Below are 13,958 nucleotides of genomic sequence, written 5' to 3' on the forward strand. Positions count from 1 at the left end.
GGAATGTGATATTCCAAAGACAGCTTTCAGAACTAGATATGGTCATTTTCAGTTTTTGGTCATGTCCTTTGGTTTGACCAATGCACCGGCAGCTTTTCATGGACTTGATGAATAGAGTCTTCAAACCTTATCTAGATACGTTTGTTATCGTCTTCATTGATGACATACTAGTCTATTCAAGGAATGAAGAAGATCATGCTAGTCATCTCAGAACAGTTCTTCAGACTTTGAAGGACAATGAGTTGTATGCCAAGTTCTCTAAGTGTGAGTTTTGGCTTAAGTATGTGGCGTTCCTAGGCCACATTGTGTCCGCTGATGGAATTAAAGTTGATACTCAGAAAATTGAGGCAGTGCAGAATTGGCCTGACCCACATCTCCAACTGAAATTAGGAGTTTCTTAGGATTAGCTGGCTATTATAGAAGGTTTGTAGAGGGGTTCTCATCTATTGCATCTCCTTTGACCAAATTGACTCAGAAAGCAGTGAAATTTCAATGGTCTGAAGCTTGTGAGAAAAGCTTTCAGAAATTGAAAAAGAGATTAATTATAGCTCCAGTTTTGACGCTACCAGAGGTACTCAAGGTCTTGTGGTGTACTGTGATGCATCTAAAATTAGTTTGGGGTTGTGTCTTAATGCAGAATGACAAGGTTATAGCTTATGCCTCCAGACAGTTAAAGGTTCATGAGAAGAACTACCCAACCTATGACTTAGAGTTAGCGGCTGTAGTGTTCGCTTTGAAGATATGACGTCATTACTTGTATGGTGTGCATGTCGACATATTCACTGATCACAAGAGCCATCAATAAGTGCTTACTCAGAAAAAGCTTAATCTCAGACAGAGAAGGTGGTTAGAATTACTCAAGGACTATGACCTTAGTATTCTTTACCACCCAGGTAAGGCTAATGTTGTTGCTGATTCTTTGAGCAGGTTGTCTATGGGTAGTACCGCCCATATTGAAGAATGAAGGAGAGAGTTAGCAAAAGATGTGCACAGACTGGCATGCCTGGGAGTCAAACTTACAGATTCCGCAGAAGGAGGAATAGAAGTCACGAGCATGACCGAGTCATCAAATAGTGTCAGAAGTGAAAGAGAAACAAGATCAAGATCCCGTTTTGCTTGAGTTGAAGGAAAATGTTCAAAAGCAAAGAGTATTAGCTTTTGAACAAGGGGGAGATGGTGTTTTGAGATTTCAAGGCAAATTGTGTGTACCTATAGTAGATGGACTCCAAGAAAGGATTATGGAAGAAGCTCATAGCTCCAGATATTCCATTCATTCAGGTTCCACCAAGATGTATCGTGATTTGCGTGAAGTTTATTGGTGGAATGGCATGAAGAAGGGCATTGCAGAGTTTGTTGCTAAGTGTCCAAATTGCCAACAGGTGAAAGTTGAACACCAAAGGCCCGGTGGTTTAGCTCAGAGGATAGAACTTCCAAAATGAAAGTGGGAGATGATCAATATGGATTTCATCACAGGGTTGCCAAGGTCTCGCAGACAACATGATTCTATTTGGGTGATTGTCGACAGAATGACAAAGTCTGCTCACTTTCTACCGGTAAAGACTACCAATACCGCAAAAGATTATGCCAAGTTATATGTTCAAGAGATAGTGAGACTTCATGGAGTTCCAATCTCCATTATTTCAGATAGAGGTGCACAGTTCACTGCACAGTTCTGGAAATCTTTTCAGAAAGGCTTGGGTTCGAAGGTGAACTTAAGTACTGTCTTTCATCAGCAGATTGATGGGCAAGTAGAACGCACTATTCAGACTTTAGAAGATATGTTGAGACCTTGTTTGATCGACTTCAAAGGCAATTGGGATGATCACCTACCTCTCGTCGAGTTTGCCTACAATAACAGTTATCACTCTAGCATCCAGATGGCCCCATATGAAGCTCTTTATGGGAGACGATGTAGATCTCCTATTGGATGGTTTGAAGTTGGTGAAGCATAGTTGATAGGACCAGATTTAGCTCACCAAGCTATGGAGAGGGTGAAAGTGATTCAAGAGAGGTTGAAAACGGCGCAGAGTCGTCAGAAATCCTACACTGATGTTAGGAGAAGGGCGTTAGAGTTTGAAGTAGATGATTCGGTTTATTTGAAAGTCTCACCCATGAAGGGGGTTATGAGGTTTGGTAAGTAGGGGAAACTTAGTCCCCGGTATATTAGACCTTACCGAATAGCTAAGAGAATTGGCAATGTTGCTTATGAGTTGGAGTTACCACAGGAACTAGAAGCGATTCATCCGATATTTCATATCTCCATGTTGAAGAAGTGCATAGGCGATCCTTCATTGATCCTACCGACTGGAAGTATTAAGATCAAGGATAATTCATCTTATGAGGAGGTTCCTGTTCAGATTCTAGATCGTCAAGTTCGTAGGTTGAGAACGAAAGATGTAGCCTCAGTCAAGGTCCTATGGAGGACCCAATTTGTTGAGGAAGCAACTTGGGAAGCCGAAGAAGACACGAAGAAGAGATATCCACATCACTTTGAATCCAGAGGAAATGCAGATTAAGGTATTGATTTCCTTCTTAGTGCTCTTTTAATTATAATGAGCATGTTGTGTTTGCATGATTGCTTGTTGGGTGTTTGAGTTTGATGTTACACCCTTAGATTTGTAAGAGTAACCTCATTCGAGGACGAATGTTCCCAAGGGGGAGATATTGTGACATTCCGCAATTAGAAATATCTATGAAGAGGATTAAAAATCAGAAATAGTCATTTTTGGAAGGAATTCAAAAATCTGGAAATTTGGCTAAGTGTGGAAATCAGTGAGTTTTGGCCAACTTTGAGCAGTCGTAACTCCTATCTCAGGATGAGTTAGGAGTAGTTCTAGTTATGGTTATGAAGCTTCTGGAATGATCTTTCCAACACCACTGAGTTTGGTAGATTCCGAGTTCGTATGAGAGAGTTATGGCCATTGAAAGTTGGGCAGTTGGCAGGGAATCCGTCTGGAAATTTTAAGGCCATTTTGGTCTTTTCCCTAGCCATTTCTTTTGGGATTATATTGTGTGTTAGGCTGATGTTGGATCATTTTTATCCCATTTTAACAGAGAAAGAGTTAGGGATCTTGAGTGAAGAAGAGAAGAAGAGAGAAAGAAGAGAAGAAGAAGAGAAGATCAAGGAGTTTCCGTCAAAGATCGTCGTGGAAATCGTCGGGGGTGATCCCTACCAAGGTATGTGAGCTCTTAGTGTGGTTTTGATCCTTTCCCCCACACACCCAACCCATTGTTATTGAGAAAATATTGGATATGTTGTTGAAGTTGTTGTTGTTGAGGTTGTTGATGTTATTGATTGTGTTGTTGAAGTTATTGATGGTTGTGGGACATGATTTGGTTGTATATTTGAGTTGTAATCTATTGTATGTTGAGAGATTGATGATCCTTAGTGTTTGGGGTTGAATCCATTGAAGTAAGGGTGGTTTAGAGTTGGCAAAACAAGAGAGAAAAGTCGAGTTTTCTGGGCTAGAGGTTGGCGCATCGCGCCTGCCAGCGCGCCCCAAAGGGGACTCTGAGGTCCAGCCCTTGGGGCGGCACGCCACTCAGAGCGCCAGCAGGTGACTTCTGACCTTCAAGGGCTGGCGCTCCGCGCCTTGCAGAGCGCCAAGGACGCCATGTTCCCCTTTTCTTTCCATGCTTTCTCATGCATGTTCCTAGGTGTTATACCTATGTTCCCAAGTTGTTTCCAACACCCCAAAGTGTTTCTAAACATCCCGAACTCGTCCAAATACGTGTGATCATATACCTTGAATCCATAGTTCAATTCAAGGCAAGTTAGCATCAAGTTAAAGAGAAGTTAGAGTCAAGTCAAGTAATGTTAAGAAGTAAGTTCAAGCAAGTCCTCCAAACTTTTCAAGAGTGCTCATTGAACGTTTTAACTTCATTCTAAGGCTCCAGTTCCTAGTTAAGTATACAGTTTCAAGTCGAGTAAAGAGTATCGAGTTTCAAGTTAAGTTAAGAGTTTGAAGTTGAGTTCATTCTCAAAGTTATTAGGGAACTGTGTATTCCCAAAGAAGTTTTAAAGAAATGTTTTTACCTTTAAACAAGTTTGGAAACTGAGATTTCCCAAAGAGCCTTCGGGCTAGTTTTTGAGTAATTATCTCATATCAGCAGGAAGAAATATGTTTTAAAAACATAAGAGCCAGTACATTTTTGGGAGCAGTATCGAGCACCGAATTGGGGGAGCGTTCAAAGAACCCACAGCCCCCGTAGAACCATGTTAGCCACTATGGGTAGAAAAGGATCATACTTTTTAGATAAATCCTTTTCAGATTAGACTAGTGGATCCATTAGGCAGTTCAGGTCTTATACCTTTGGCCGGGTATAAGATGCTCTGGCAGCGTGAGGTCAATCGTTGTATCATCGCTATAGCTCTCATGGGATGGTTGTCGGTTAGAGAAACTCCCACAGCAGTTATTGTATTTTCATACACAGAAATTATTGTATTTTTATATACATCAGTTCATTGTATTTTTATATACATCTCAGGCTTATTGTATCTTTGTATACACACAGAGTTTATAGCATGTTTTAAATAGTCTTTCTTTATATCGCACTTGTTTTAAGTTGCCTTATATTGGAAGAAGTCAGTCAGGTTGAGTTGAATTGAGTTGAGTTGAGTCAGGTAAGCTATCCAGTTTCTTCCAGAATTCCTTCTAGCCTTTGTTGCTTAGTTTTCCAGCTCGCATACTCGTACATTCCATGTACTGATGCCAGTTGGCCTACATCTTATGATGATGCAGCTACAGGTACCTCGGATCAGCATCCTGCACGTTGTTGATCTAGCTGAGCACTCCAGAGTCAGTTGTGAGCCTCCCTGCCTTCTGGAGGACTCAATTATTTTGTGTACTTAGTTTTGTTCTATTAGGATGTTGCGGGGTGTGTCCCAACATCCATCCAAGTATCTTAGAGGCTTCATAGACAGTCAGTCAGTTAGTTTTGAGTCTCTCTTCTATGTATATATGTAAAGATTCTATTTTGAGACTCGAGTTGCCCTTTTGTGCCAGATCTTTATCAGTTAAGTTGTTATGTCTTTGCATGGCATTGAGTTATTCTGTTGAGTTAGGTTTCCGATGAGTCAAGAAAGCCAGGCCAAGGGTTCGCCTGGGGCCAACAATGGTCTCTGGGTGCCGGTCCCGCACAGGGTGTAGGCTCGGGGCGTAACAACTAGTCACATGCAACATAACTTATGTATCAAATTTCGACATTCTAATACTCATCTCCTTAAGAAAAAGGAAAAGGAAGAAATAACTTCAAAAAAAACTGATATGCATTACTCATTCCACTAGTTATATGATTCTCTACAAATTTCATACCTTTTTTTCAAATTCAAGCTGTTTTCACTTTTTTCATATCTAATTTCATTCTATCACTTCATTTCAAAATTCATGAATAACTTAAAATTCAAGTTGTTTTCACTTTTTTTCCCTCCCAATCAATCACAAAAACTCAAAAACAACTCCAATTTATATTCACAACCAAACACAACTCCGATTTTTAATTGAAATCGGAGTTGTGTTTGGTTGTGAATATAAATTGGAGTTGTTTTTGAGTTTTTTCGAGTGATTTGGAGGGAAAAAGTACCTTTTTTTCAAATTCTCTCAATTTTCCTGGCCAAACTCCCTTACGTATAAAATCTATTAGCAAAAGCATGCATATCTCCACACAAACACACGCAAAAAAACCTTAACCCTAGTTTCATCAAAACAAAATTCAGGATACAAAAACAAACAGAAAAAAATATCTTGTTTTTCATCCCCGTATGTTCAACTCTAAACAAAATGGAAACTAAAAAAAGGTCCTCCCGCCGACCAATTCACCGGAAAAAACATCAAAACTTCATCCACATCTCAAATGTGTTTAGTTTTTACATTTTTTTCCAAAACAAAGCAACATTCAATAGATAAACAAGTAATGCAGATGAGTAAAAAAAACTTATAGGAATCCATCAAATTCAGCAATAGGTAGGAATCTGCTATTGAAATCGGAGGTTGATGAAGCAAAGTAGCTTAACAAAGAAGGAAGCAATCTTGAGCTTAACACTCCAATGGTGGCTTTTGCTTCTTCAAATATTTTTGGTACTAAGTAACAGAAGAATGTGAGTAGGATATGAGTTAATTCTTTGTCTTTATGTGAGACTTTTTGAGAAATTGACTAAAATGGTACTTAATTTACTAGTAATGTTTTATTTTGGTCTTTTAAATATATTTTAGAAATAATTTCAATTATATATAATAAATTATTAATTAATTTATAATAAATATAGTCATATAATTAAAAAATCATTGAAAGTGTACATTGACTATTTATATACTAATATGGAGTAGTTTATTAAAAGTCATATATAGTATATAATGAGTCCTGACTATTTAATATAGTGTATCTATACATGACGATATACTCAAAAAACTAAATATAGCTTCATTATATATGAAGTATACATTGATTATACATGAAGTATGCATTGACTATTCAATCTCAATCAGTGCAAAATCACCAATAAATAGTACCAAAATTTAGATATGAAATCCTCTCGATGCTTTGAGTCTTTTGATATATAATTCACTTGAAACGATTCATGTTTGCGGTACATCAAATTTTATATTGTTATATACCAAAACTGTATGGATTTTTTTGATAAAAATATGACCTTGGTGCAAATATCATGGGGTAACTTTCCCAACATGACTTTCTTCATAATAGTTTTTCTCTTTCTTTCCTATTCATTTTAAACAGTCTATTCCCCATTGATAGAACCATTTTTTTCTCTAGACAGCATTGTTAACAAATATAGGATCTTTTTGGCTTAGATATTGAGACATAAAACTTTTAAATCATAGTTCTTGAGAAGAGATGATCTCTGTCAAGGAATAAAGAGATTTGCTATAACACGAAGAGAACAAGAAGAAAATGATGTTAACAAATGAAGAATTACTTGCAGATTGGCAAATAGGTGATGGAGTAAGGTCACTCTTAGCTTTCTATTCTCCAGAAGCTTCTAACTCAAATGGAATTAGTTAGACATTGTGATGGATCGATTCGTTTGAGCTTTATTAAATTGCTGCGTATATGAACTCGATCATCTGTTGTTTCAGTCAGCATTGTGATCACAAGCCTTGGTGCTGATTTCACCAAGTTGGAATCTTTCGGGAAAGTTGATGCTTTTGCTGAGAATCTGGTGCGGATTTATCCATACCTACTTTGAAAAAAAACTCTCTGTTCCTTCTTATTTTAATGCTTCATTTGGCGTTCTTACTTCGGTCCTCAATGATTTTTAACAGGTTAGTGGATTAGACAGAAGTTGGCAAAGACCGCTACGAGTGAAAGCAAAACTCATAGATAGCAAAGCTTCTAAGGGTATATAACACAATCTAAAACACTCGCTAAAACTTGCCTCAATGCAATGGTTATTTGAGGTTTACTTATAAATCGAACAGAGTCTGTTTATAAAGCCATGAAATGGAATGCATACTATTGTGCCTACACAATTGGAAAGTGCTATTATGAAATGATTTTTGTTAAGTCAAGAAGAAAAACTCTCATTCCTAGAGTTTAGAACACGTAAACTTAAAATCTTGAATCCGCCTCTGCCATTTAAGAAACTAAGTGAGTTTATCTCGCTGAAGTAGTTGTGACTATGCTTCAATGTTTAGGAGTTTATACTTGCACATGATGTGAGGACGTTCAATCTTTTGAGCCGTTGATAATTGTCACTCTTATTAATCAGGGTTGTATTACATCGAGTACACTCTCCAAAATCCCGGTGAAAGTCCCAGACATCTATTTTCTGTGCTTGGGATATCAGACAATGGGATTTACAACAGACTGTATACTCTCACTGGACAGGTCAGCTAAACAAAGCGAAAAGACACACATTAAACTTACTTGGCTTGAGGATGATGAAGAGTTCGATAGACTGTAACGTTGACAAGATTTAATTTATCTCGCAGTTTGTAGATGAGGAGGCAGTGCAATATGGTGCCAAAATACAGAAGGTAACTTTAAGATCATTTTCTTTTTGTTTTGTGTTTGCTAATTTTTTGAGTGAAGATATGCATCACAAAAATGTCTGTAGTATCTCAAAAGAAAGTATCCCTCGTGGATTAGGAAGAACTCTTTTTTTCGTAATAAGGAATTGTAAACTTTGATAGGCTTTGTAAAGAGATGTAGAGATAAAAAAAAAAAGTATGTGCTTGCACACATGAGAAATGGGGTTGAAGGCAAAAGAGGTGGATTTGCCCCTGCACGCGAGATATATATAAGGCCTAATCGAATTCTGATTTTGCAAAAATTAATCTGATTCGTTTGAGCTTACATGAATAAAGTCCAAATTCATGTTTTTTTAACTCCATATAATGGCGCCTTCATTTCATTGTGGATTGTTATGAGTGATGTTCTGAATACATAAAATATTCTCCTCATTTCTTTCCAAGCTTGTGAGTGATTTTGAATCCTGGATTCATAATCCCTTCTCTAACCAAACATGAATCTTTCTATTCATTTGTCTCTCACGAGACAGTGTCATCAATGACACACTCAAGCTTTTCATTTAAGAGTTTGAATGTGCTGATATGTTGAAGTAAGTTGCATCACATTTCATATTAACTCAAGGTTTTCATCAGAAATTTTGTCTATTTTTGCAAAATATTTTGTGGCTTGGCGGATATATTTTCACAGTTTTACCAATACGCGTCATTTCCTTTCTAAGGTTGTTTAGTATCACAGATTCTGTTAGATCACAGGAAGGATATCGCTTGTGTGAATAATATTATGTTGCAATGTCCTATTTTGTGCATAAAATCTTCGCTGCTTATTGTTTGTTAAAGTGAGGATTTTGTGCAATAACGGTTATGCAAGTCATTTAATCTGATGTTATATTCAAGTGAATCAATGTTTGAAGTTTCTTGCAATGTGAGTAGGGGTGATCATGGTTTGGTTTGGATGGGTTATTGGTTAAAATCAAACCAATTTAGTAGGTTTATAAATTTCTAAAACGAAGCCAAATGAAAAAAATAACTGTCGATTTGGTTGTTGTCGGTTTGGTTCGTTTTGGTTCAGATTTTTTTATTTTTTTGGTTTGAAAGTAATAAATTAAATTCGTTGAGAGTATACGCGTCTCGATAGACACAATCACCTAATACATGAACAATCCACAAAAAAGTTATTATGTATTCAATTAAGCAATACTAGAGTTATTATTACATAAATAAACTGATTCAATTAAGAGAAAGTGTGACTATCTAATATGGCGTAGGGTAGGTAAAGATTAAAGTAATAGATTTTGATGAACTTCGTCTTAGAGTTTTAATAGTTCGGCTAAAATGTAAGTGTTGGGCTTGAGAAATGATAAAGTTAAGACTTAAGTTAATTAAAATTTAAATAATTATAAATTTTTATATATAATTTCATGGTTTGGTTTTATTTTTTTGCGGTTTTTTTTAGCAAAACCAAAACCAAACCAAATAGTATCGGTTTTCAAAATTTAAAACCAAACCTAACCAAACCACACCAACTATCGGATTTTTCAATCGATTCGGCTAGGATTGCGGTTCGATTTTATTTTTTTACCATAATCATGAACAACCCTACGTGTGAGTTATAATTAACTTATGAATTTTGGCTGATTTTCACTCTTGGCTTATATGTACTTTTGATTTGACACATACAAAATACATTGTATTAATTATGCATTATGACAAATTAACAAGTTTATATAATTATAAGATGTATATATACCACCATAATAATTATGTAATGATTTAGATTGGTTATTTTTAGAATTTTAAGTGAAATTATCATTTTACCCCTCCCGATATTGGTCCTGAGTCACTTCTGACTGGATTTTAAAATTGGTTTCGAGTTTTGAGTAAAAAGTTGGGTGTTATGAAAATTTTTGAGTTTAAAACGCTAAAGTTGTTAAAAAGTGGTCTTCGATTTCTTTCGGAGTTTCAAGTTTCAGAATGAAATTCCGTCAATTTCATTAGTCCAGAAATATGAAAATTGATCTAAGTGAGTTGTCAATTTCAGACTCGGAGTCTTTTTGTGGATTTGAGGTCCTAAGTTGGAAATTGTTAAGATTTTACCCTTTGAGGTGACTTTGGTCAATATTCGGGGTTGAATGCTTAGATTGAATTTCTAACAGTTCCGTTGGATTCAGGGGTGATTTTAGGCCTAGAAAAGATCCTAGATGAATTATCAGAGCCCCGAGATTGATTTGGCCATTTTAGGCGTTATATTTACTTTTTGTGACTTTTATGGGTTTTGGGTCAAGGAGACATCAGATTCGTGTTTCGACGATTCTATTGATTTTAGAACGTCGAGTAACATATTTGGTTGTGTACTCGGGGTTTCGAACGAATCCCCAGGGTCTATTCAAAAATTTTATATCTTGTGTGATTTACTGGTTTCTATTTTCTAGTGCCCGGTATGTTGTCCATCGCGAGCACGAGACCTTTTCTCACAATCGCGTAGGGTCTATGTGTTGGTCAACGAGATCACGTGAGTGCTAGTCGGGATTGTGATGGTTAACTTTAAGGAGTTGACTCTCTTACCCATTGCGATCGTGAGGCCTTGGGTCGCAATAGCAATGAGCAATTTTAGCCAAAGAGAGTGTTTTGCAAAAATCAGGATTTCAACCCTATTTCACCAGTTTTGAATGTTAAGAGTTTGGTTATGGACGATTTCAAAAGGGTTTTCAAGATTCAACTTTTGGGTAACGATTTCTACATCGTAAACCCTATTGATTAATGAATTATTTTGATAATTAAAATAGAATTTTACTCCCACTTGAAAAGGGTCTTGAAAAGGTCGAAGGAATTTGATAAATTCATGATTTTGAGTTGATTCTAACTTCATTTTCGAAATGATTTTTACCTTTGGGTTCTAAATGTTTTGGATAACATATCCAAGTAACAATTTTCAGATTCAAACCTTCCATTTGAAATCGGGTTTTTGAGCCAATTTGACCCATTTATTCGAATTGCTTGATATGGGTGTTGTTAGTTCCAAAATCTCATTGTGAATAATTGTTTCACTAAATTGTGTTGATTTGGATATCGTTCGAAAGGAAAAGACTCAAGTCTTTGATTGATTAAGGCAAGTGAACTTCTTAACCTTGTTAAAGTTTGTAGAATATTGAATTCTCTTTTTTGTATGTGTTGGGGAGTAATAGAAATGATGTGATGGGATAAATGCTCAAATTGAACAACCTTAATGATAGAAACCAGGTTAATGAAAAGGCAACTCGTTAATAATGTTGTATTGAGTTGTGTGAATTGCCTTGAGTGTTGATATTAAATTGGTGGTTGATGAAATACTTTGATAGTATTATAGTGGATGTGAATTACTTGAATTTTTCATTTCCTCATTATTGTATGAACATGTTTATTTGCATTGGTTCTAAAACTGTCACATCCCGAGCCTACACCCTGAGCGGGACCGGCACCCGGAGACCATTGCTGGCCCCAGGCGAACCCTTGGCCTGGCTTTCTTGACTAAGCGTAAGCCTAACTCAACAGAATAACTCAATGTCATGCAAAGACATAACAACTTAACTGATAATGATCTGGCCCAGGGCAACTCGAGTATCAAAATAGAATCTTTACGAATATACATAGAAGAGAAACTCAAAACTAACTGACTGACTGTCTATGAAGCCTCTAAAATACTGAGATTGATGTTGGGACAGACCCCGCAACATCCTAATAGAACAAAACTAAGTACACAAAATAATTGAGTCATCCGGAATGCAAGGAGGCTCACCACTGACTCTGGAGTGCTCAACTGGATCAACGACGTGCAGGATGCTGATCTGGGGTACCTGTATCTGCATCGTCATAAGATGCAGGCCAACTAGCATCAGTACATGGAATGTACGAGTATGCGAGCTGGAAAACTAAGCAACAAAGGCTAGAAGGAAATCTGGAAGAAACTGGATAGCTTACCTGGCTCAACTCAACTCAACTCAACCTGACTGACTTCTTTCAATATAAGACGATTTAAAACAAGTGCGATATAAAGAAAGACTGTTTAAAACATGCTATAAACTCTGTGTGTATACAAAGATACAATAAGCCTAAGATGTATATAGAAATACAATGAACTGATGTATATAAAAATACAATAATTTATGTGTATGAAAATACAATAACTGTTGTGGGAGTTTCTCTAACCGACAACCATCACATGAGAGCTATAGTGATGATACAGCGATCGACCTCACGCTGCCAGAGCATCTTATACCCGGCCAAAGGTATAAGACCTGAACTGCCTAATGGATCCACTAGTCTAATCTGAAAAGGATTCATCTAAAAAGTATGATCTTTTTTCTACCCATGGTGGCTAACATGGTTCTATAGGGGCTATGGGTTCTTTGAACGCTCCCCCAATTCGGTGCTCGATACTACTCCCAAAAATGTACTGGCTCTTATGTTTTTAAAACATATTTCTTCCTGCTGGATATGAGATAATTACTCAAAAACTTGCCCGTAGGCTCTTTGGGAAATCTCAGTTTCCAACCTTGTTTAAATGTAAAAACATTTCTTTAAAACTTCTTTGGGAATACATAGTTCCCTAATAACTTTGAGAATGAACTCAACTTTAAACTCTTTACTCAACTTGAAACTCTTAACTTAACTTGAAACTCGATACTCTTTACTCGACTTGAAACTGTATACTTAACTTGGAACTGGAGCCTTAGAATGAAGTTAAAACGTTCAATGAAGACTCTTGAAAAGCTTGGAGGACTTGCTTGAACTTACTTCTTAACATTACTTGACTTGACTCTAACTACTCTTTAACTTGATGCTAACTTGCCTTGAATTGAACTATGGATTCAAGGTATATGATCACACATATTTGGATGAGTTCGGGATGTTTAGAAACACTTTGGGGTGTTGGAAACAACTAGGGAACATAGGTATAACACCTAGGAACATGCATGAGAAAGCATGGAAAGAAAGGGGGAACATGGCGTCCTTGGCGCTCTGCAAGGCGCGGAGCGCCAGCCCTTGAAGGTCAGAAGTCACCTGCTGGCGCTCTGAGTGGCGTGCCACCCCAAGGGCTGGACCTCAGAGTCCCCTTTGGGGTGTGCTGGCAGGCGCGACGCGCCAACCTCTAGCCCAGAAAACTCGACTTTTCTCTCTTGTTTTGCCAACTCTAAACCACCCTTACTTCAATGGATTCAACCCCAAACACTAAGGATCATCAATCTCTCAACATACAATAGATTACAACTCAAATACACAACCAAATCATGTCCCACAACCATCAATAACTTCAACAACACAATCAACAACATCAACAACCTCAACAACAACAACTTCAACAACATATCCAATCTTTTCTCAATAACAATGGATTGGGTGTGTGGGGGAAAGGATCAACCCACACTAAGAGCTCACATACCTTGGTAGGGATCACCCCCGACGATTTCCACGACGATCTTTGACGGAAACTCCTTGATCTCCTCTCCTTCTTCTCTTCTTTCTCTCTTATTCTCTTCTTCACTCAAGAACCCTAACTCTTTCTCTTTTAAAATGGGATAAAAATTATCCAACATCAGCCTAACACACAATATAATCCCAAAAGAAATGGCTAGGGAAAAGACCAAAATGCCCTTAAAATTTCCGGACGCATTCCCTGCCAACTGCCCAACTTTCAATGGCCATAACTCGCTCATACGAACTCAGAATCGACCAAACTCGGTGGCGTTGGAAAGATAATTCCACAAGCTTCACAACTATAAATGGAACTACTCCTAAATCATCCTGAGATAGGAGTTACGACTGCTCAAAGTTGGCCAAAACTCACTGATTTCCACACTTGGCCAAATTTCCAGATTTTTTAATTCCTTCCAAAAATGACTATTTCCGATTTTTAAGCCTCTTCATAGATATTTCTAATTGCCGGATGTTACAAAAACACTGTGATGAGTTGTATTAATATTGATGTCGAGGTCA

The 13,958-nt window shown here is 37.2% G+C and overlaps 1 protein-coding gene across 1 annotated transcript; it reads left to right on the plus strand.

Annotated features, from left to right (window-relative positions):
* The first annotated feature begins 6,909 nt into the window (after positions 1-6,909).
* On the plus strand, positions 6,910-8,159 carry LOC125810345 (psbP domain-containing protein 3, chloroplastic-like). Its single transcript, XM_049489848.1, has 6 exons — positions 6,910-7,015; positions 7,095-7,177; positions 7,281-7,356; positions 7,727-7,845; positions 7,950-8,066; positions 8,151-8,159. Exons 1-6 carry the CDS (start codon positions 6,910-6,912, stop codon positions 8,157-8,159), a joined length of 510 nt encoding a protein of 169 aa, XP_049345805.1.
* The last annotated feature ends 5,799 nt before the right edge of the window (positions 8,160-13,958 follow it).

The sequence above is a fragment of the Solanum verrucosum genome, unplaced genomic scaffold, assembly GCF_900185275.1.
Source record: "Solanum verrucosum unplaced genomic scaffold, falcon-dt-bn FXZP01000038.1, whole genome shotgun sequence".
NCBI lineage: Eukaryota > Viridiplantae > Streptophyta > Magnoliopsida > Solanales > Solanaceae > Solanum > Solanum verrucosum.